Source organism: Neopelma chrysocephalum, unplaced genomic scaffold, assembly GCF_003984885.1.
Source record: "Neopelma chrysocephalum unplaced genomic scaffold, ASM398488v2 Primary Assembly neopelma1_71, whole genome shotgun sequence".
Taxonomy (NCBI): domain Eukaryota; kingdom Metazoa; phylum Chordata; class Aves; order Passeriformes; family Pipridae; genus Neopelma; species Neopelma chrysocephalum.
This window is the reverse complement of record NW_020897731.1, coordinates 14,526,061-14,549,252: the sequence shown is the minus strand read 5'-3', so window position 1 is coordinate 14,549,252 and position 23,192 is coordinate 14,526,061. Positions and strand designations below refer to the sequence as shown.

At 37.6% G+C, this 23,192-nt stretch overlaps 2 protein-coding genes across 4 annotated transcripts in view; one reads left to right on the top strand and one right to left on the bottom strand.

The window, feature by feature from the left end:
- The window catches only part of KLHL5 (kelch like family member 5), a 61,110-nt gene extending 53,749 nt beyond the window's left edge, over positions 1–7,361 (bottom strand). For both annotated transcript variants that reach the window (XM_027686515.1, XM_027686516.1), the window contains exons 1-2: positions 7,232–7,361; positions 4,392–4,484 (exon numbers count right to left, since the gene is read on the bottom strand). The gene's annotated coding sequence lies outside the window, so the exon portion shown is untranslated. The remainder of the gene's footprint in view (positions 1–4,391; positions 4,485–7,231) is intronic.
- A 268-nt stretch (positions 7,362–7,629) lies between these two features.
- TMEM156 (transmembrane protein 156) overlaps positions 7,630–23,192 on the top strand; it is a 28,539-nt gene continuing 12,976 nt past the window's right edge. For both annotated transcript variants that reach the window (XM_027686493.1, XM_027686494.1), the window contains exons 1-6: positions 7,630–8,475; positions 9,855–10,180; positions 14,384–14,665; positions 16,228–16,407; positions 18,438–18,545; positions 21,620–21,721. In XM_027686493.1, coding sequence (XP_027542294.1) covers positions 10,081–10,180; positions 14,384–14,665; positions 16,228–16,407; positions 18,438–18,545; positions 21,620–21,721 — 772 coding nt within the window. In that variant the 5' untranslated portion in view covers positions 7,630–8,475; positions 9,855–10,080. The remainder of the gene's footprint in view (positions 8,476–9,854; positions 10,181–14,383; positions 14,666–16,227; positions 16,408–18,437; positions 18,546–21,619; positions 21,722–23,192) is intronic.

Genomic DNA, 23,192 nt, shown 5'->3' with positions numbered 1-23,192 from the left:
ACAAAACCTTTCAGGAAGTGAAATGAGGTACAAAAGAGTGAAATTTTATTACTTATCACTTGATCTGCATACATGTTTGTAAACTCATACATTAATTTCAGCTAATTACTTTCATTTCCTTGGAAAATACTTCCAAGTTTAAAATGCTCTGGTGCTTGGTGAAGATCTTGCCAACCTTATCAAGTTATGATAACATTATGAAATGCCCTACTTACTCAATGCTTTAATTATAGTTTGAATGCAAAAGCTTGTGATTACATTTACATCCAAAAATACAATTTCTATTACTGCATGTGAGAGAGCAAGATTTAAACTTTGATTTCCTTTCTGGCAAGGACAAAGTGATAATTTAATATTCAAAAGTACTTCTTTTTAGAATATTAGAATATGTTTTAGAATATTTACCAGACAAATGCATATGGATATAAAGAATAACCAACATAGAATGCTTTACTTTCCTGGACAGTAGCTATCAGCTTATTTGTGCAAAAGTCAACATAAAACGTCTACTCTGGTAACAAGTAAGAACTTGCTTGCAAACAATCCAATCATCAAAACCACCATAAAAACCTCATCTTCCTGTGAGCTTCTCCTACATCTCCTCGCCACTTACACACTTTATGTAAGCTTTTAACTAATTTGCTAATTCAGCCACATTACTATTTGTATTCTTTACAGTCCAGCTTAGTAAACTTCACTGGACTTGAGTCTCATCTTACTGTACACTATGAATATGTAATATATTACACAGCCAGGTGCTGTGAATATTTAATTCATTTTAAGGGTATACTTTAGCCCAATTTTGCCAGGTTCTACTGGCTTTGAGGCTGAGGCTACAGTAAGTCCACGAATGAACTTTTTTTTGTAATGAATGATACTACTTCCACCCAAGTCAACTCAAATCTATCTAGACAGATGATATCATCACCATTGTCCCTATATAGCCCATATAAAAATCTTATCAGTATTTCCTCTTACAGCTTTGTAACACACTGGAGAAAGGAGACAAGGTGGGAGTAATGGAAGGCACATCAGAAAAAACACGAGCATTTAAAGAATAATCTAAAAGAGATTTTAGCTAATGTAGTCCTCTGCCTTTTTTTCTGGCTCTTAATAGCTATGATTGCATAGTAGCTTAGCATACTTTGAAAGAAATTTTTGAAAGCACGATGTTATAAAGACCTGATCACAGATTTTCCTTTTCTCTCTTTCTATTTCTTCATTACTCTTTCCCTTTGTTAACAATGTATACAGAAAATGGATTCAAAAGTGCCAGGAAGAAAAAAAAGAGTGCTTAGGAAGTGAACCTGCTTATAATTCAATAGGTTGTAAGATCTTTCTGTCCGCAGTCAATATTAAAAAATGTTATGTCTAAACAGTTCCTGCAGTTGAGAATATGGTGACAAAAAGCAATGGTGAGCACAAAAGGATTACAAAAGCCATAAGCAGATCTTATTACCACAACCTCTCACTTACGCTGACAAAGCTGTGTGAAACATGGAAGGAAGAATAGGAAATACATTCTGCTCCATCTAATTGCAGCTTTTAAAATATACTGCCTATTAGATAAACTAATTACAAAAGACAAAAAGAGAGAACTTAGGGAAACTAGTAGGAAACAGATACAATAGAAATAATTTAAAAATAGAAACATTTAACTGAAAACTTGCAACTCTGAAGTTGAGCTATTTTTTTTTTTTTGTTTTGTGTTTAGCTTTTCAAAAGTGTATCTTTTTTCCTTTTCTCTTCTGGTAATTGCTATCAATCTGGCATTTCAGAAGAAAGTTGTACCTCAGATACCAGTCTGTAAAGAAAGTGTTTCCTGCAGAGCCTCTCTTCTTACAGGTTTAAATTCCAATCAGAGCTGAGATTGGAGGGGAAGGATTTCTTTTTAACCAAACACAGAACTATAAACACAAAAAAATGAGTGATCAAAGAAATAATCACACTTCTGGCCTCCCAACATTCAGTGTTTCTCAGAGTCATTTAACTTTTTATTTAATGTTGTCCTTTCCAACACTACTTATGTAAGGTTTTGCCAAGGTGAGAATCGCTTTGTTGCTGGAGCCAGAAAGCCTATCTAGCTGAACAAATGTCTCCACAATTGCAACCCACAGGAATAATTAAAGAAAGACTATCAGAAACAGGTCTGAAAGCATGAAGTTGTCCACAGCACTCCTGTTGAGGGTGGTTGAGCACCGGAACAGACTCCCCAGGGAAGTGGTCACAGCACCAAGCCTGACAGAGTTCAAGAAGCATTTGGACGATGCTCTCAGGCACATGGTGTCATTCTTGGGATGTCCTGTGTAGGGCCAGGAGTTGGATTCGATGATCCTTGCGGGTCCCTTCCAATTCAGCAGATTCTATGTTAAGTTACTGACTTTCATTCTTTTTAGGCAAGACACATTCTGCTGTTCCTCCTCTCCCCCATATAAAATTCAGTACATGTCGGCATGAGAAACACCTTACATTTTCAAGACATTTTTCAAAGGCTTAAAAAGCTCTAATTATGCAAAATATTTGGGCATGCTGTGGCTTTTTAAAACTGTAAGGGGTAACATTTCTCAAAGTTAGTCAGTCCCCCACTGAATATGTAATACAAGGCCATAGAAGATTTCACAAAATGCAAGTAGAAGGCTGATTTAAATTGCAATTCCTTGAACTGGAAAGTATTGCAAATTTTAAGCAAGTTGGTTAGATTCTTATTAAGTTTTAAATTAAGTTCTTTCCAATAGAGTCAATACAATGTATATTTGCTATTTTGACAAAAGTATCAGCTAAGGCAGTGAGGCAAGTCTATCCAGACACATTTTCAAAGAGATGAAGCCAGTGCTCTACCTTCAATTTCCCTGTTCTACAAAAACATCTTGTACAATTTTATAAACAGTTTTCCATTAATTCTGAAAATGTGAAGGGTGCCCTTGGAATAATCCAAGCTACTAATCAAAAATTCTTCTTCAAATATATCCTGTTCTTATGGAAGACACTAGGATTTTTAACATCAGTTGCACTTAGAATTGCCAGAAGAGGTAATTAATTGGCAAACTATTCCCCTGAACAGATTAAAATCAATACCTCTCTCAACTTTACAGAAATTTGTCCTCTGGAAAAATGCCAGTATAGTCCATAAGATACAATTACTAATCAGCAGCTTGATAATTACTCATTCTACCTTGCAGTAAGATGTGAATAAAGATTTATCCCGTAGTGATCCACCTTTTCAGTTCCCTATCTTTGGAGTACATTTTGGCATTTGCTTCGAATTCTTTTTAACTAGCATGACCACTGTAGAAAAAGGTGCAGGTCAAGTCTAAAAATTCTGACAATCTCGAGGAGGTCAGTTATTTTGGCAGGTGGAGCTACCACATTTTGAACTACTGCAAAATACTGAAAACACAAAGTCTGTTCATGAAGTAACTTCTGGGGAACCTTAGCAGTTATCATAATTTTTAAAGCTCAGGAAAGGGTTGATGTCATCTATGGTGGAAGATACTAACAAAGGATATGGACTGACCAAGGAAGGAAAGATCGTGACAGATGATAAACAGTAAGAAAGACCATCTCTCTTCTATATCATGACATGAATAAATTCTAGATTATAAAAGAGTGTGTTTCTTTATCAACATTTCCAAAGCAGAGAGATCTCACAGTCAAGAAAGCAGATTTTTTTCACTTTAGTAAAACCTAGTATTCCTAAATTAATTGGATTGCTCTTGTCACCCTTGCCGCTAATTTTCAGCAGTATTTTACTTTACAGAGAATTCAGATACAGCTAGATTCTTGCATGTATTCATGTTTTCAACATTCTTTTATCCCTCTGCTTTGTGCAAATGTCAAAGCCATTCCCTTTGAAAATTACTTTCACTTAGAACAGTCTTACTACTTTGCTGCTAAAAAAATGAAATAAAGTGAAAGCCAGTCAGTATTATTGGAGTAATGAGATTTGACTGTGCAGTTGGTGGGCCTTTATTCATAAGAATTTCTATAAAGCCATATTTTCTCTAACAGACCCTGTATCATTTTTCCTGTTTTTCCTATAATAATGAAAAGATTCAAAGTTAAAGGCTTCTCATGCATTTTGAAAAGATCAAAGCTGAACTTTACAGCAATACTGACAGTCTTCTAAAAAGTATGCTTTGATGAAGAGCACAAGTAATAAAATCATGTAAAAATGGTCAAAAACACTAGCAAGTGAAGCCTACAAGGGCAAAGTCAATTCCTGCTTGTGTATGCTTGCCAGAAACAAGCCCTCAAAAGATATATAATATAACACACACAAAAAAAAAAAAGATGACATTTCAGGTGTAAGGAAGACCCAGTATCCTCGTGGGCTAATATCACATTCTTTGTAGCATAACTTACTATTAGAACTGAGTAAATACAATAATTACCTATAACACTGGAATCATCTCTAGTTGTTCAAAGAATCCTGTTGTTCCATTTGTCCTCCTCTTTCCAAAAAAACTGAGGTAGCAGAAAAAAATCTGGAGGCAGAAAAATAACAGTACAAACAAATAAGAACCAGCCATTGGGAAAAAAAAATTAAAAAATCTTAAAAGCAGATTCCCTACTCTATTCAGATAGAACTTCCTTCCATTTCTGCTGTGATTTCTAAACTCTCTGAGAGGAAGACGATAAAAGCGTGTCACTGCACAATTGTCACCTTAGTTTCTTCTACAACTTCAAGTTACATACCCATCAACAAACACTCCAAAGGAAGAAGGGAAATTAATATGAAATATGAATATATGAACTCTCAAGCAACACTGGGTTACAAGGCAGTGTCTCTTTAAAAAAAAAATAAACTTTAGTCCATTTTCACCCTTATCTTCGATTAGCTGTAATTCCATGAAGGGAAAAGCAGTGAAGTATTGATCAGCCACATGAAGCACTGAACACTGTTTTCAAAGACTAACGCTGACGGTATTGGTGAATATAGCCAACTACCACCACTTAACATGTTTCCCTAAATGGAGCAGCTCTATAAAAATTCACACTTACTGTCACAGTGGTTCTCAACCCTTTCCTATTTACAGGCCAGCACAAATCTTAAAAAAATCTAGCCTGTTTAAATAATATGTGTCTCCATTTGGCTTGCTACCATGTGCAATGGTACCAAGTGACTATGTACACTTTGAAGTGAAAGAAAGTAGCCTTATATGATACCTGCATGCATAATGTGATACCTAATATTTGATCTCTCATGATCTGATCTTTCTTACTAGATGCAAGACTGTCCTAGCTCTCTGAATGGTAATACCACCTCATTCTTACATCTGGAGCGAAGCATCTTGCCTACATGACTGGGTTTTAAGGCCAGACAGCCAAATAATACATGTATTTATGGTCAACATTGCTTTGCTAGTAACTTTGAATTAAAGATTTTCTTCTTAGGAAAAAAAACAAACAGCGGATAGTTAGGTTTGTAACCACTGCATTTTTCTAGTTGGTAAGACTGCTATAAGAAAAAGCAATTTAATTGCTGTGGGAAGAGGCAAACTGTAAGGATTTTGTAAGGGAAATGTAAAATCACCCTGTAATTTCTTAAGAGCTATAGAAACTTTCACTATTGGGCCATGTTACATCTGATTAGGTAATCTTCTTTATCATGCCACGAAAGGCTGAATTATATCAATAAAACCACAAGACAACAACATAAGCAAAGAATCTTTTTAAAAGCACAGGTGATACAAAAGTCCAGAGCTGGAACAAGTTCACCAATATGAATTGTCATTGTTAGCAACAGCTTGCAATTACTCTTTGACCATAATGGTCTAATGGGAGAATTTCTTCATCTTCACTCAAATTCTTTTCTATTTTAAATTAGCAGTAATTGCATTTTTGTGAAATGCAATGTGTTAAAATCTACCGCTAAGGTGTAAAGATGCTGTCTTTGGAAGTGGACCTGGCCATCCAGAGGACATAAATGAGGGATGGTTCAATGAAGCTGACACATGGCAGAGGAAAACACTATTTGACTCAGATTAGGGTTATTATTTATTATTATTAATTTGGTTCTATCCTGCTTTATGCTCCTCAGCATTGTTCAGCAAGTGGAAAACAGGAAAAACATAAGATGGGAACACAATCTGCCCTATCAGGAATGCACCCATGAAGTTCAAGAATAAGGTACTTTATTTTTTTTAAATGCCTCTTGAAATTCTCAGGCAAAAATACCTTCATGAGAAATGATCAGAGATTGTTTCTGGTAAAATTAATCAACTGCCCATGAAAATACATCTTGTGATCTGTTTTTAAAAAGGATCTACCCCTAAAATACATAGAGTTTGTCTAGATAAAAAAGCTATACCAACATAAGTTCAAATTCTTATTCCTGTTCATGCTCGTGGAAGACCTGAACGATATTTTTTTTTCTTGAAAATAAGACTGTATTTGGAGTTTAGCTCATATAATTTCATCACTGACTTTTAGGTAAAAGGAAGGAACAAACTCAAGTCTTCCCTTTCGACTGTTAAGACATCACTGGCCAAGCAGCCCGACCGCGAGCCACGGATGGCGGAGCTTCAGCTGGGCTGCACCACGGCTCACACAGCTCAGCCAGTCCGACCTCAGAGCCCGGAGTCACAAAGAGGCTTTAAAGAAAAGCATGAACCAGTAACATCTATAAACAGCCGTTTGATATTCAACACTTATACTTTTTGTTTCCGGTGTAATAACGCCGCTCCCCATGCCGGTGAGCTGGCAGTCAGTCGCTGTTCTAATCTGTTCGACCAGTCTCAAAAAAAAAAAAAAAAAATAGTTTCCCACTATTTCATACTGTGATGATGAAGGTTGAGAGACAAAGCGGGAAGCCCGCTGTGTTCAGTGCACTTTTAGCGGGTCCCGACTCTGAACGCTTTGAAGTGACTCGGCCACGGGGCTGGACCCCACGCCCCCCGCGCCCCCCTCGCCCCCCTCGCCGTGCCCCGCACCGCCCCCGCTCCGTCCTGCACCAGCTGCCGCCGCCCCGCTCGGGCGCCGCCACTTCCCCGCCGAGCACGGCGGGTGCCGCCCGGCGGGCTCAGGGCGAGCACCGCTCCCCGTCCCCCCGGGCGGCGCCGCAGCCGCGCTCCGCAGACACCCGGCAGGAGGGAGCCCGGTGGGCCCGCCCCTCGCTGGCCCTCGCCCACGCCACCGCCCTTCTTCTTCTCCTCCTCCTCACTTTCTCCTCCCCCTCGCGGCAGCCCCGGGCCCCCTCCCCTCGCTGCCGAGCCCCGACCGCCCTTCTCACCTCTCACGGTCCGAGAAGGGGGCGCGGTTGGGAGGGGGCGGGGAAAGGAAAAAAACCGCACGGGAGGCCCCCGCACCCCCTCCCGTCCCCTCCCTGCCTCCCGCCCGGCCGCGGCCGCCAGCGCTCCCGCCGCGCCGCTCCCCGCGGGCAGGGGCTCTCCCGCCCGGCGCTGTCGGGTCCCCGCGGCCCCGCCCTGCTCTCGGCGCCTCCGGCCGGGCAGGGGCGGGGACAGACCCGGGGCGAGGCCGGTTTGGGCCCCGCCCTCCCCCGCTGACCCCGCCCCCTGCCGCGGGGCGGGAGCGGCGCGCGCCGCGTGTGGCGGGGCGGGGCCGGGGCCGGGGCCTCTCCCCTCGGGCTGTGGCACCGCGCGCCCCCTGCCGGCGGGGCGGGGGGAGCGGCAGGGGAGGCGGTTTCCCCTTTTGTGGGGTTTCTCTTGATTAACCCCATAAAAGCTTCGTCCTGTCCCTGCGTGCCTGTCTTCCAAAAGGACGAAGCCGAACTTTTCCTTAGCTGCCCACTCCCCCATTTCAGAGAAATAAAGCTGCAGTGACAACGCATCACAGCCTGTAGCCTCCCCTCAGGAATCTGTGCCTGTGTGGTGCTGAGGCAGCTGCTCCTCACCGCCTCATGGGCGAACATACACAGCCTCTTCTGCCCTCATCGAGCAAAGCCTTGCCAGAGACTGCTACCTTCCAGAGATGGAATGACTTTCCAAATTAATAGACTGTGTGACAGCATGTAAGGGTGCATGAGGCCACTGCTGAGGCATGGCGGTGCAGGTTTGATGCAGTAATGACATAGTTAGTTCTTGCTTTGTTTAATTCTGCATGGAAATATGGCCTGTGTGGCTGTGTGCTTTGCCTGTCTGCAGTTCTCACCCCAGCTGGCTTTAAATGATTGAGCTAATTTGAACTAAACTTGACTAAAGGATAGGGTTTTCAAAGGTACCAGTCCAGCTGTGTAAAAATTATTAGCTAGGTGGAGAGTAGCATGTGCCCAAGGAATCTGTTTTCCAGGTCTGTTTGTGGCCAGGCCACGCACGCTGAACTGTCTGAGGGTAGCAGTGTCTAAAACTTAAGGTGTCCCTGGGGAACATGCAGACAGATCACATCTGGGCCCTCTGAACTCAGAAATGAAACTAAAATGTGCCATCACCGTAGCCCTAAAATAGATATTCCCCATCTGTACTGCAGAGTTCTTGGAAGCCTTCTTCTACAGAATCTAAAGCTCAACATATTCCACAGGTTAATACTTTATCAGCCTGAATTTGGGTGGGATCCTGTAGGGCAATTTCTATTTTGACCTTGGGCACTACCAACAGCAATGACAGTCTGACTATATCACAAAGGGACAGATACTTGACAAAGTCTTCCTGCTGTTTTCCAGTATTTTCTACACTCCTTCTGGGCAGATAGGATGGGTGAACACCATGCAACCTTGAAAACAGGAAAACATCAATTGATACAGAAGATACTTAAGGGGCAAAAACAAAGCAGAGCTAAATTGCTAATGGATGACATAAATTGCATAGTGTTTTACTTTTTAAATTCGCATCTATGACTTTTTGTATCCTATTACTTCTGTTCCACCATACTGCCAAAAAATCAGTTCATTTTGCTTTGGTTTCATTGCTTTCATTGCATAAAAGCGATGTATTTAAAATATCATATTAACAAACTTCTATTCCCCGCAGCTTCGTTAAGTCTCTTTCCATAGAATGAATACTTCTACCTGCCTTACTCGTCTGAGATAACTAGATGGCAAGAAGAGTGTTTCAAGTTTTTAGGGCACCTCTTATTTTAATTTCAACAGCATTGCTTCCTTTGGGTAGTACTCAATATTTAAAGGGTTGTAGGAAAAATACACATCAGAAGACAGCTTTCTGAATTAATGAAATCCTTTATACTTTATAGACTCAATATTTGAGTCAAAATTTGAGGGTTTTTTTACATATGCATTATTCAGAGTACTTTTATTCAGAACATTTCAGAAATGTTCTCTGCAGGCTCATCTGCAAGAAGAATTTATGGAATATCATGGTGGTTGACAAAATGAAATACTTCACTTTTTTAACTGGAAAGTTGAGTTGAAAAATTGTGACTACAATGTATAGAAATAGCAATGGCTCTATCCAGTCTTCTTTTGGTGTAATGAATAGTAAAATACACACTGAAGACACTTGACAGATTGGCAACACATCTGTTATCTTTTAAGAATACAGCACCAATGATAATATGAACGATTCATTTCATTGTACCTAGCCAATCACTTATTGCAGATCAGAAATTTTAGATTGTAATGACCAAATAGATAGTCTATTAAAGTCTAAAAGATCCTGTATTACATAACATTATCTTCCCCCTAGCCCCAATGTGTATGTATATAAATAAAACAATGAAATATCCATATCTGACTCATGTGGTTCTGACTCATTTTTATAATGAGGATGTTTCATTTTTTTAAAATCTTCTTGGTCACATGAGAACAAAATTCCTTCCCAAAGATAATTAATTTACTGTTTAGAAGGTATATGAAAGTGGCTATTAGGGGGTTCTTAAAACAAAACTACCCCAAATGTATAGAATAATTTCCATGCATGATTTTTCTCTTATTTTCATTGTAGTCTGTGTGTTTTATCTTCAGTATATTTAGTTGAATCATCCTCATCTATGCCAACGTAAAAGCAAAATGTGGCTTTCTGCAACTTAATGTAACAAGCAGTAAAAAGGAAAATCATAATAAGAAAAGGAAATGAATAGATGTTATTTTGCATAAAGTCTGCACTAAGTTAAAAGCTAAAACAGGAAGGAAGTTACCACCACTATGCTAGATGGTAGCACTTCAGTGACATGTGCTTGCTTTTGAGAAAACCAGCAATCTTCAAATTAGTATTAGGAATAATTACCATGTTTATTTTGTGTTTACCTGAATTTTTCAAAATACATGAAGGTGAGTGATCAGCTTTTGTTTATTCTGAAGACTCTTATTTATTCTGAAGTCTGATTTCAATTGAAATGTTGACGGGTGCTTTCCTAAAACTGATATTTAGGATGCTTTATTCATGTGGACTTTTTCGGTAAGTATTTCTATGCAACTGTATTTTTGCTACCTTCGTCATGATGAGGGTAGTTAAATTGCTTATGTCCTTTTATACCAGGTACCCATGTCTTAAAAAAAAACTTAAAAAAAGTTTTTATACTTAAATGCCTGTAAACCTTTGTACAATTACTATCCGGTAATGAGATGCTGTCTGTGAAAGAGATATGCAGTGGTAACCTGACAAAAAATAGAGTGCAATAGGTGTAGCAGTAATGCAAATCTTTCAGCACAAATGTCAAATACACCCTAAGGGCTGATACTGGACATGGGATGAATGCAAAATACACGTGTGTAAGTTATGCATTGAGTGCTTTCTTAAAAATCCATAAATAAATTAATATTAAAATAGTTTTGTCACATCCTTTCCTAAGTAAGCATTTGAATAGATAAATGTTATAATAAAAAGCATCCCTTTGACAAATGTTGTATTTTCTCAGGCATCATGAAATAATTTATTTATGAAACATAATTTTCTGAAAATATTTAGTATCAAAATATATCCAGATTAGGTTACTTATATTTGTTCTATTTTCAGTAACCACAAAGAATAAACATGCCAGTAATTAGAATATCATGGATAGACTTTTATAATTTATAAATGAACAAACTTGGTAAGCTGTCAGAAGTTTTGAATAGCATAACATTGATAAATCACTTTAAGATATTGGAATAATTAATGTTTTACCTATATTCAGAAGCAATCAAAGTATTTGCTAGAACAGACTACGCAAATAAACAATGACAACTATTACTAGAAGAAAACATTAACCTTACTATCAAACATCTAAGATTTTTCCATAATAATTTTCCTAGATTGCACTTATTGGAGATGCTTTATGCTGCAATAGTGTGATCACTGCAGTTCTGATATCTACATAAAATCATAATCACTGCATGTCTAAAATAAGATTGAGAAGTATATGAGCAGAATAGAATTATATTTGGAGCAACATATAATTATATTTGGGAAATTAGAATTATTGCTGTATTTTGGATATTTTAAAAACTCTATGACTGTATAACAGGCTGGGTAACAATGTTTGAATTACATGAGAAAGTAAATATGTTGAATTATATATTTACAAATTCTAAGGATTTGGGGTCTCTGGTTCATTGGAAAGTGGTTTTATTTCAGATTTTGTGACAAACCTAATATGTAGAGTATTTTTGGAAGATGTTTCAAATTTTTGGTTACTCCATGAGGCTTCAGCAGACAGAGTTGTTGCAAATCTTTGAGATGTGAAATACAGTCACTGGATCTTCCTCTGTGAGTGGTTCCTAAATTAGTGGCAGAGACTTCCTAAGTACTGGATGTTTTATCTCAGGGGAAGTTCCAGCCTTTATTTTCATTCTGGAGAGGGAATAAAAACGGAAATTTCTCATTAGACAGAAATTTAGGGGGAAATCAATTTGCAAAAAACAAGCTTTAAAATATTTATCAAAAGAATACATTTCAGCATTGCCAGAAGTGAAATGTTTCCTTTATATTTGTAAAGCAACCCACTTGTTTGGTTGCAAGTCATTGAACCTTTGAACTACATTGCTTTAGGGCAGGAGGTTGTCGTTTTGGAGTCTGGTGCGTTCAATCCCAGACCTGTCCCCTGGGTCCAGCTACTTGATGGAGTGTATCTTCTTTAATCTATCCATTGTGTATTCCCCAACTTGTACCATAGGCCTTGTATCTCTACAATATTATGTAACGACTATAGTTTCCATAAGGAAATTATCAAAATGCAACCATATATACTGCTGCATTTATTCAAAATCAGATCAAATGAAAAAGAGTCAAACCAACCCTAAGTGAAATATTTGGGATTTTCTTAAGGGGAAGCAAGTTTTTTACAAATTCCAATCTACCCTGTAAATAATTTCATTTTAATGGAATTGGATTTTCTATGGAAAAACACCCTGTAAATAGAGGCTTAGTCAAAGACTTCGATAATCACAGAACTTCCTAACATTAAGCATGCAGGTTGCAGGTCTTTCAATATAAAGCACTTTGCTAAAGGTACTTTGCATGGTTTTATCTCAGCAATCCTCTTAACTCTTCAGGCTACCTGCATTCAGATTTCACAAACCCCTTTCCATATTTCTAGTTATGTTTACACTTTGGAGGGTACTTCCCAGTCCTGAGGTAAGGAGCAAACCTCCTATGGGTATGGCTCTCTGTCTGCCATATAATTCACTGGGAAAGTCTAGTCTTGTTGTAGTGTTTCTTAACAGTGCTCAACGGTATAGATCCCTCCTTAGAAAGGCCACAGTCCTGTGACTTGGAAAAAAAAAAATTTACCTATGCTAGATCACAATTTGATTGTCTTTCTCAGTAGAGATCTTTCAAGAAGATTGTAAGCACCCTTCCTAACACAACAACGTTCAAAGTGACATGCCTTTTCCACACCTACAACATGGTTCACAGGCAGTCCTGGAGCCTGTTTAGCCATGTGTGAAGTTCAAGGTGGATTTCACAGTGCTGAACATAGATTGCTGTTACAGCCCTGTCAGCAGATTCCCAAGTCCGCATACAAGTTTTTTGGTGAAAAGGGTTAATCAGGGAATTATGATTAGTTGGCCTTAGAAACTGTAGCAGTGGTTTTGGACTTGTTGCCCAGGTGCACACATGGCTTGCCATGAGAGCAGAGTAAGCATTCAATTTCTCCTCCTGGCTCATCTCCACAGAGAAGTTCTACACAAAACATCCCCTTCAGCTGGAAGAATTTGACCTCAGGAGGCTGCTCCATGCCAGGCTGTGTGGGTCAGATTGTAAGCATTTCGAGGAATATGTTTTTTCTTGCCTCAGGGAAAGATCAAGCCTTTAGTTTTGTCTGACATTTTTCCTTTTTTATCAAAATTAACTTTTTCTTTCCTGCATAGGAGGTGTGTTTTACATTTCAATTTATTATGTTTTATAAGGAGTTTATGACTATCTGATAATAGTGTTAGTAAAGTGAAGATAATTGGCTTTGGCATTGGACTTTGGATTTTATTTCTGTATCCTGTCTGAAAATCCTGTCTGAACTGTTTCTGAGGTCAGCCTGCTGCTCTGCAAGCACAGGTGGCCTGTTGAAGCTGTCAGATTGCAGCTGAGCACTGGAGCAATTAAAAGCTATCTTTTGCTCTCTATCCATAAGGACTTATGAACATATTACTCCAGTTGCTCATAATGGGAGTTCGATGCAAAATTTCCTCTTCATACAGATGCAAGGGTACTACTGGAATTGGCAACACAGCTACAAAACTATAGGTTAGTGCTACATCAACTCTGGGAAGTGGTTATTTGTATTTATAATACATGTTTCATGTTTGGGTCACAGAAGTTTTTATTCTTATTTTTTTTTGTACTGAAAAAATAGTTCAAAGTTAACACAAGTAAAAGTTTGCATGAAAAATTCTACTTTTATGTGGAAGATAGAATGACACTCATTAATAATTAACTCTGTGGTTTTTGCTGCTTGCCAGAACTGCATTAATGTACTCTAGCTACAGTACTTTCATACTGCATTTTGACTATGAATACCAAATGGTCATAATTAAGATTTCTGTTTGTTGACTGAACATAACTGAATGTGAAGGGTGTGGGTTGAGCAGCATTTCTGTGTATTTTCACTGTGTGGTTTCAATGTAATTTGGAAAGAAAGTTTTCATTCTGATTATAGCTACTTTAGAACATAATTGTACTGGAGCTTTGCAACTGCACAGTTCCAGAGCTATGTTCCCCCTCCAAACATGTGTGCTTTCATCTTCTTTTCAAGTACAATCAAATTGGAGCAGCTTTGAAACAGAAATGTGTCTAGATACCACTGCAAATTCAAGTTACTATTACAAGAGATTTCTTACAATTCAGCAAATAAAATCCAGCATTTGGGTTCTAGGAAGACACTATGCTTGCTTTCTCTTAAAAATGATGCATTCAATGTGTTGTCATAATCCTCAAGAAAAAAAAGTGCATTTCATGGTAAGATGGTTGGAGGATTCATTACATGGTGTTTCAATGCACATATTTGTCCATGTGTCCTCTATGACTGTCTTGCTGATACAATACTCTTTCTTTTACAGCTAACACTGTAATTGTGTCATGCATGGATACCTGTTCATCGAATAACACCACTTTTCCCCTTTGCACTTTTAACAATTCTTGCAAAAGATCAGTGCAACAAAGAAGAGAAAACCAGAATATTTTGCTGAAGGCCATTGTAAATAATTCCAATTTCCAAAATATTCCATGTATTTGCCAGTCCTCCGGGAGGGAACATCAGTCCCATACTAAACGCACAGAGTGTGAATCCAAGAGGGATGTGAACGCTGATCATCAAGGATCAGGGACAGTAGCTAAAAAAAGTAAGTGAGTGAAGAGAAATACTTAATTTTGAAGCAGTTAATTACAAAATAAAAGACATGTTTTTATTTGGTAGTTAAAAGAAAGTGGTTCTCTATGGTCTTTGCAAATCTACGAACATCTTTTTTTTAGCTTGTTTTTGCATGGCTAGAAAATGCAGGTTTTATGCCAGATTCTCAGTGGCTTTTGTTCCTGGCTGTCAGTGAAACAAGTCAGTGGCAAAATGTTGATTTCTTTCCTTTGAGGATCTTGGATAAAACGGGGCGAGGGGGGGTGTTATTTCATTATCTTTAGGAGGCTTTCTATTGGTCTGGAAGGCAGGTGCTGTGAGAAGAGTGCCTTAGCCAGCAGCCACCTGGAATATTTCTGTTGTAAATTTGACCTCTGCCATCTGGCTTTTATGAACACTCTTATAACCCCAATTTTGTTCTTTTAATCTTGCTAAATTTTCTGATATATTTAATTTATTTTCAAGGGGTTGTATTTTATGATAATTTTTCATGCTGAATTTGCTTTTAAATGTCATTGTGGAACTCTATCTGTAGATTGCTGGTATTGTGAAGATAGGTGTGAGAAAGTATCTGAAGAACTAATTCAGTTGGTAACTATTCAGATGGCAGCAATATAAGAAATAACCGTTTCTGTTTTTGTAGTCTATGATATCCACAACTGTGTAGTATCAGAAATGGCCATGCTTGCTTTATAAAAAGCAGCACTGAATAAGGAATGGCACAGCAGTACAGAGAAAAGTTCAGCAACATCCACATCTTTTCAGAGCAGTAGCAGCACATTCCTTCTGTGCCATATACACTTGCAAATATCTGGAAACTTTAAGGGAAGAGGATGCTTCTGTATTTTGCTTTTCTAACATTGTCAGCAACAGGGGCAACTAGCCAACTCCTGAATATAAGAAATGCAGTTATTTTCCAACCACAAAATTTTCTTATTACAAAATAGCAGTCTTAACAAGTATTGAATATAAAAGGTTATATGTAGACAAACTCTGTTCTCAGCTATACCTGTACAACTCAATACTTTTTACAATATCTCTCACCTGTTTCTTGTTAACATAGTGCAAGTCTCACAGCTTGTGTGGTTTGAAGTGAAAAGAAGGACCTTCTGCAACTGATAGGAGATAGACTATGTACACTTCAAATCCCTATCATCGTGTGGCTTTTGCTGGGGTTTTATTTTTTTCATAGCCTGATTTTTGCCTGTTACCTTTGACAACTGACAGAACCAACAAAAACCTGAAAACCTCTGAAGCTGATAGTAAAGCAAGAAAGGGGCTATAATTTGCAGGGGAAATACAATTTGTGTAAGTAATCAATGCTCTTCAGATCTGCTCAGTATCCATTTGTCCTTTTTATAGCCAATAATGTAAAATCCAACTATATTTTTTTGCAAACGAGACAGAAAACTTACTGTTCTTCTTGAGAGTTGTCTCTTGGTCTACCACTTGTTGTACAACAGTTTTGTTTTAATTTTTAATTCCAAAAGCAAAACCTTGAAGTGCAAACAGAAGATGTTGTTTACTTTTATAAATATTTTAATTTCTCTACAGTTTCCAATAAAGAAGCAGAGATTAATACTTACTACCTGATGATAATACACATCAACAATTCTGTAGTCGGAGGAGGAAATGCAGCCGAAGAACACCTAAATCATTCTTGTCTAATGGCAATGATGGAAGACCAAAATGACTGTATAAATATTTCACTGCAACTGAAGTCTTATGTGGAATGTAAGTTACAACAGAGAATCATAATGGAAATCAAACCAGAAACAATCTTGAAAAAGAGAAACAAATCTTGCAAAAAATATCTAGTAGGTAGTTCTCTGCTTTCAGCAACCATTTGAAAGTATTTAAGTATTTCACAAGAAGAGAATACGATTTTGATCATCCCTTAGTAAAAGACCATCGTTAGTAGACAACTAACAGTTTTGATAGTGATCTAAAGCAGATTTAGTTGTGGCCACCTTTTTTTTCTAAAAGAAATACAGCGAAGTAAATGTCTGTACCTTGTCTTTTGCTTAGCAGCAACAGACTCAGAAATTACATGTGTGAAAAAACCTGGAATTACATTTTTCCATTCCTTGATAATGGCATAACCCTGTTGTATTGGAAGTAAATTTAAAAATCCCTGTTAACTTCAGTGGTAGAAGAATCAGGAGACAGGTTTGACTTTTCTTAGTGTTGTACTGCAATATCCTACTGTACAGCCTCACTATAGTATGCTTAAAAGATAAATGTTCAACTGAACTAGGCTTAGTTTTCCCTGAGGACAGCCTGCAGTGTTTATATTTCTCTTTGAGCTGCAGGAGTTTTTTAATGGATTGCCTGACCATGGACGCAACTTTCATTCTGTCTATATGCAACACTTGTCATTTGGAAATTGCTGAATTATGACATTAATTTGCTTTTGTATGGCAAATGCATTTTATGCTACACCTTTGTTGGAAAAAAATACGTGTTTTGGCATTGGCTTAACCTATGTTAAGTAAGTCCAGGTAAAATACTAGAGAAGAAAGGGCAGCTTAGGGCTGATTTTTTAAAAAAATAATCAGGTCTAGCAATGAGAGGAGCATAATTTGTAACTTGCCCTGCTAACTTGTGTTAGTACTGTAAGCTAACTACCCTTTGCTAATGCTGATTACTTCAAAATAAAGCCAAAGAGGTGCTCAGGGCTTTTACTAAGAAGGGCTGATAAACAAGTCATTACAAGTCACTACAAGATGGGTTAGGGTGCTCTGTTTGAAAGGAGCCTAAATTACTGTATAAAAGATATTTTTAGTTCTGAATTAGGAGGGATGATCTGTGCCTCAGAGAGCCATGGGGTTATTGGCACTTACCACGAGTTCTCAATGGAGAAGATACACAAGGGAAGCCGATGGAGGTCTAATTATACTATTCCAAGTCAAGGAAGGGGAAACAGTGGTTTGGCTACAGTCTGTAATTAATTTTTTTATGAGTCTGAGTAACATATTTGTTTTTTAAAGTAGTTATTTGACAGCGCTAAGGTATGCATTGAAATGCAGCTGCCAAAACAGTTTGAAAGGTCTCTCAAACAACCAGAGAGGAAAGTTCCCCACATCCTTTCTTTGTCCTATATAGTCCTGGCTTATACTTGTTACTGAACTAATCCCCTGCAGAATGTGGGTGCATTTCTGCAGCAGCTGTTGTCCAAAAGAGCAGCCTACCTCCTGCACCCAATCCCATGGGATTATCTCCCAAGGCAGTTTTAGTTAAAAGAACTCCCCAGAGAGCTCTGGAGGTGGCATTTCCTCACTTTTTTATAGGAAAATTTCTATAGAATACCGTCTGTGTAAGGTAGAATCGTATCTTCTCCCATATATGAAGATAGACAAGGAAGTTGAAAATGCCAGTATTGGACAGTGAACCAATTCCTTCTGTGCTCCATCCAGATAGAGGAGACATGTTCTACCCTCATTCTACCTTAAATAAAAATGTTGATCTTTGAAGCATTTTCTTCCTGGCTGAGTTGAAAAGTTTTCATTCACTTAGCTACCTGTAACTATTTCAGCTGCAAGGAGATAAATACAGGTGAAAATTGAGCTAAATTCTAGATAGGAAATTTAATTTCAAAAACCAGAGAAGGCTGAAAGAAAAAGGCATAATCTCTTTTGTTTTGTTTTATTTTGTTTTGTTTTGTTTTTATCTATGGGGATAGACATGATCCAAAACCCTACCAAAATAGAATGTTCTGCTTTTCTCTGCTACTTAATTTTATCTCTTCTACATTTTGTGGACAGATCCAATGTGTATGACGAAGATCATTTGGCTCACTATGATTCCAGTAGTTTTTGTGCTTACTATTTCAATTGTCATCTACAAAATAATCCAAGAAAATAAAAACATCTGTAAGTAAAAAAAGTTAATCTGCAGTTACAAAACTGTTGTTTATTACTGTAGTTCAGGCACTGATATTTTAATTGTCAGATGGTAAAAACTTCTTAGAGAGGGACTGAAGTACTTGGATGACTGACAGTGTCACCTCTCACCTCTGAATTGTGGATGCAAATTCAACCTTATTGATGGTGAATAAACTGTGGGGGTTTTGACAGATGCTTGGTGGCCTATGCTCCTTAGTGATATGAACTTTTGGTTTCACAGCGATTCCAGTAGATGAAACAATTACAGTTGAACTTTGTGGAAGGTTTTAAGCAGAAGTGTCAATGACCAATATAAGCGGATTGAAACACCCTTTTTTTCTTACTGAAGATGATTCATCTAGGTCATGGTCAAGAAAAAATACAGGATTAATAGGAGGAGATATGCACTCAGCTGTCTGTCCTAAAAACTGGCTGTCTAAGTTCATTGGTGGTGTAATCCACTACAGGTCAACCAAGCTGTTTCTTCTTAACCCCAGAGTTTAATTAATCCTGGATAACATTTTTTCTCTTTGCTATTATTTCAGCAAAGAAAACATTGCTGTGATTTGCGAACCAGTACTATTGACTATTCCAAGTGATTAGAACTTTGCTCTGAAAAAACTTGCCCCAAGTTCAGAGACTGAAATGATTGTTTCTACATTATGCCTTCACCAGCCAAGACAAGCTCTTCCTATGCAATTCACTTGGGATACAGGCCGAAATCAGATTTATGGTGTTTTTTCTAGCAATATGCATTGAGGAAAGCAAGAACAAAAGTGTAGGAGTACCCTGAGCTTGAGACTTTTGAGCAATCAAGTCCTCTGCAAATAAAGCAATGCAGAAAATTGACCACTTGTTGGCTGCTGGTTCTTGTTTTTCTTCCCAAGTCAGAGGGAGGTGGTACAAGGAGCACACTCCCTTTCATCTGTATGAAAAGAATATTACTTAACCTGTTACTTGAGAGAACAGTGCTTAGGTGCTTTCACAGCAATTTCCTGAGACTTTCTGCCTGCATCAGCCCTGAGTGGGCAGAATGCTTCCAGACAACCAGCATTTAGTTGCTATTATCAGGCTCATGTCCATTCCTCTTGTAGTTCAGAAGTGCTGAGTGGAGACCCTGGTCACAGAAAATGATAAGCCATATCCATTTCCATCATCATTCTGACGTATCCACTGGCAGTTTTGTAACGAAAGAGCAATAGGAGTATAGCTTTAATCATAACTGAACAGAAAGAAGAAGAGTTCCCCCCCCAAATGTTTCTGTGACTTTTTTTCATAACGTAAATATTTTATGTGTATATTTTTAATGAATAAGCAAAATAGTTGATTGAAATATCAAATTTGTGTCCCCCTACCCCAGTTCAAGAAGCTCCTTACCAGATTGTCTTGGTTAAAATACATGATCTTTTACTTATTGTTAGAACTAAATTCTGAGACCTATTTTATGTATTAAAAACCCCCACAAAGTGTAAATTAGGCCTTTATAAGTGGGCTATTAAGTGCTCTAATTTAAAGGACTTCTAATTGTAATCTGAAAGCTACTTATAAATGTTACTTCTAGGATTTTCTATGCTTTGAGTCATAACATCTTATTTTTGATGAACAATTATAAGTACTGATGATTAATTCTTTAATACCTTTATTCTTAAACATCAGTTGTCTATTAAATGCATGTTTTTTAGCATCATCATGGACACAAGCAGGGAGGAAAAGATGCCTTTTGAGGCTTCTAATTACTGATTTGCTTCTGGAATATTTCTGTTAATTGTTGAAAAGTGGTTTTATGAGTTAAATTTATAATATATAACATAATAAACTACATCAACATGTTACTGATAAAAAGAAAAGCACATAAAGTCTGATTTAAAGGCTATATTGCTGATGTGTATATACACAATATATAATTTTAACTGAACCTTTAATTGCAAGTCTACATACTGCTTTTTTTCAGTAGTGCTCAAAGAACACAGAAGAACATTACTGTGTTCCTGAAACAGCTCCTATGAATTTTTCCGTAATTCATTGTCATAATTATTAGTCGTAATTCAGTTAGTAGTTTTTCTCTCAATTTCTGAGCACCACCAAAAGCTGTTAAGAGATATGGATTTATTCATTTCCTCTTGAGACCTTGCAAGACATTCTACTAGGCAGACACTGAGACTCTCTGAAACATTAAGTTATTTTCATGAGAGAATAAAATAAAATATCCAAATAAACTTGGTGGAGGTTACAAATGATCCATGAGAAAGGCCCTGGATTAGAAATTAGTTGTTTTGCCTTTTCCGTTCCTCCCTTGTCTCACAAACACTTCCAGAGCTTCCTTTGACATTAACTATTATAGTGTATGCTTAGGGCTTCAGCGTTTTAGATCTCCACTGGCTATTCATAAGAAAATCATGACCTAAATAATTCTAATTTAATGAATTTCTTAGTGTTCTCAAAGGAAAAAGATAAAAATAAATTCTGTTACATAGAACTAAAGCGAGCCTGTCACCAGAAGCTGGCTGAGCTTCTGGACTGCAGTCACTGTAGAACAGCAGTGACCATAAGAGCTGCACAATCGTCTGCAATAAGCACACCAAGACCACAACATTTAGAGAGCAGCAGAAGGATGGAAAGACTGAGGAGTTTAGGAACTGGGTGCTGAGGAACAGTCAGAGGTGTTCAACTCATCCCAAGATGAACACCCCGCACTTGCAAATAGTTTGTCAGCTCTCTAGGATGCCAGTGCACTCCATCCTTGCTATCCCACTGTCAGCACTGTGAGTCCAAACCTGTACTGGAACGTGTGCTTTTCTGATATCCTTCCAAAATTTGTTCAAGGTACACAGTATAGAAAAAGGCAAGGAATAATTTGAAAGGGACAAACCTGAATGGAATTTGCAGAAAATGTCATTAAGGAAAATATAAATTATCTGGCCCTTAGTTTTCCTTATCCTCTTATTTCAACATCTTCCTGACTTTTTTTATACCTTCCAAGGTGTTCAACAGTTTAAGAATAAGGGGGGTTACCAGCTTTTCTTCTAATCTGTGCTGAGACTAACACATTTTGTTTAAAACAGATTATAAACACAGAGTAGCAACATCAGTTTCTACTATTCTAAGAAAGGGTTCCAGACATTCAAGAAGAACCATATCTGCTACTAAAATTCATCTTTATCCTGGTAAGTAATATAAAGGTAAAAAAAAAACCACTTAAAAAATCTTGAGGCCTGAGGAGGTCAAGAAAGATGTTTTAAGTCTTTCCTGTCAAGAAATGCTTCAGATTTGTTTCAGAGTTACCTTGGTCCTACATAAATTTTGTCTGGCTTATGTTATGGAAATATTTTCATATGATAAAGAAATAATTCTGACAATAAATCTGTAAGAAGACTTACATATGTCATATGGGAATGCTTCTCCCAGTCTTCCCAGAGTGTTGCATTAATAACTTTGAGTTTTTTAACTCCTTTTAATTTTTGGTCATGTTATGTGCCAGGTTTGAGGTTTGGCAGCTGAGTGCTTTGTGTGTGTATGAAAAGTATAGAGAGATATACATGTGTGTACGTATGCTCTATGTGTTTATGACTCTTGATAAAATCTGCTACCAAAGCATGGAATGTAGCAGGACTAAAAAAATGGCTCTGCTGGCACTTTGTAGCCTATTTCTAGGATAAAATTCCCACAAAGTACAATTTTTGTGTTTCAGATAAGAAAAAAATTGTGGTCTTCTGAGACTGTAGTATGTTTAGCACAGATAAATTAAATGGCATGGATAAAATCAAAGTTTTGGGTCTAGAAGTTATGATTTGGTAACAAATCTCCATGTGAGGGACAACATGCAGCTACACCTGTGAGTGTTACTGACACGGCTAAAAGATGCTTTAATAAATTTCATGGCTTCTGGTTTCATGAAGGGAGCTATATCTTTAAAAAGATTAACATGAGCATATAGAATAATAGCTATAAATGGCAAACTAACCCACCTGCAAAAGAAGAAAAATACAAAACCAGCAAATAAAAAAAATATTATTTTAAATTTGGCTAGGCTTGAGTACTTCGCTGTTTGTCTTGTTAGTTCTTCAGGAGTAAGAGGAGATGCAATATATTCTCTCTGTATTTCATGGCATTTCAATTTTACCTAGAAAGAGTGAATAGCTCCTTGTCTGTCTGAACTCTCCTGTGAGTAAAATTTATGCTCCTTGCTCTTACAGTACTGGTTACCTCTGAGATATATTTATGAGCTCATTATTTTCATCCTGCAGGAAAGGAATTACTTTTCTGACATCTATTGTCTTGACTAGCTTAACTAATACCATACCTGTTTTATCAGCATGTTCACAATGGCGTTTTTTAAGTGTTGTATATCCAAAGGCATTTTTGATTGGAGTTTTACGGAAATTCAGATCTAGTTTTACTAGATTTTACTGAAGATAATAGGAATTCCTTATTGGTCTGTCATTCTCACTTCTATGTGACTTCCACTTCAATCTATCCATGTAACCCAGAAAGATGCTCAATTGCATGAATTGCTGTAATGGGATTATTTTAATACAAAATTCCTTGATTTCACACACCATAATTTCAGTCAATCCAATCAATTTCACAGTTTATACCAATATAATTTAAAGTGGAGTCAAATCCATATGAAGAGTT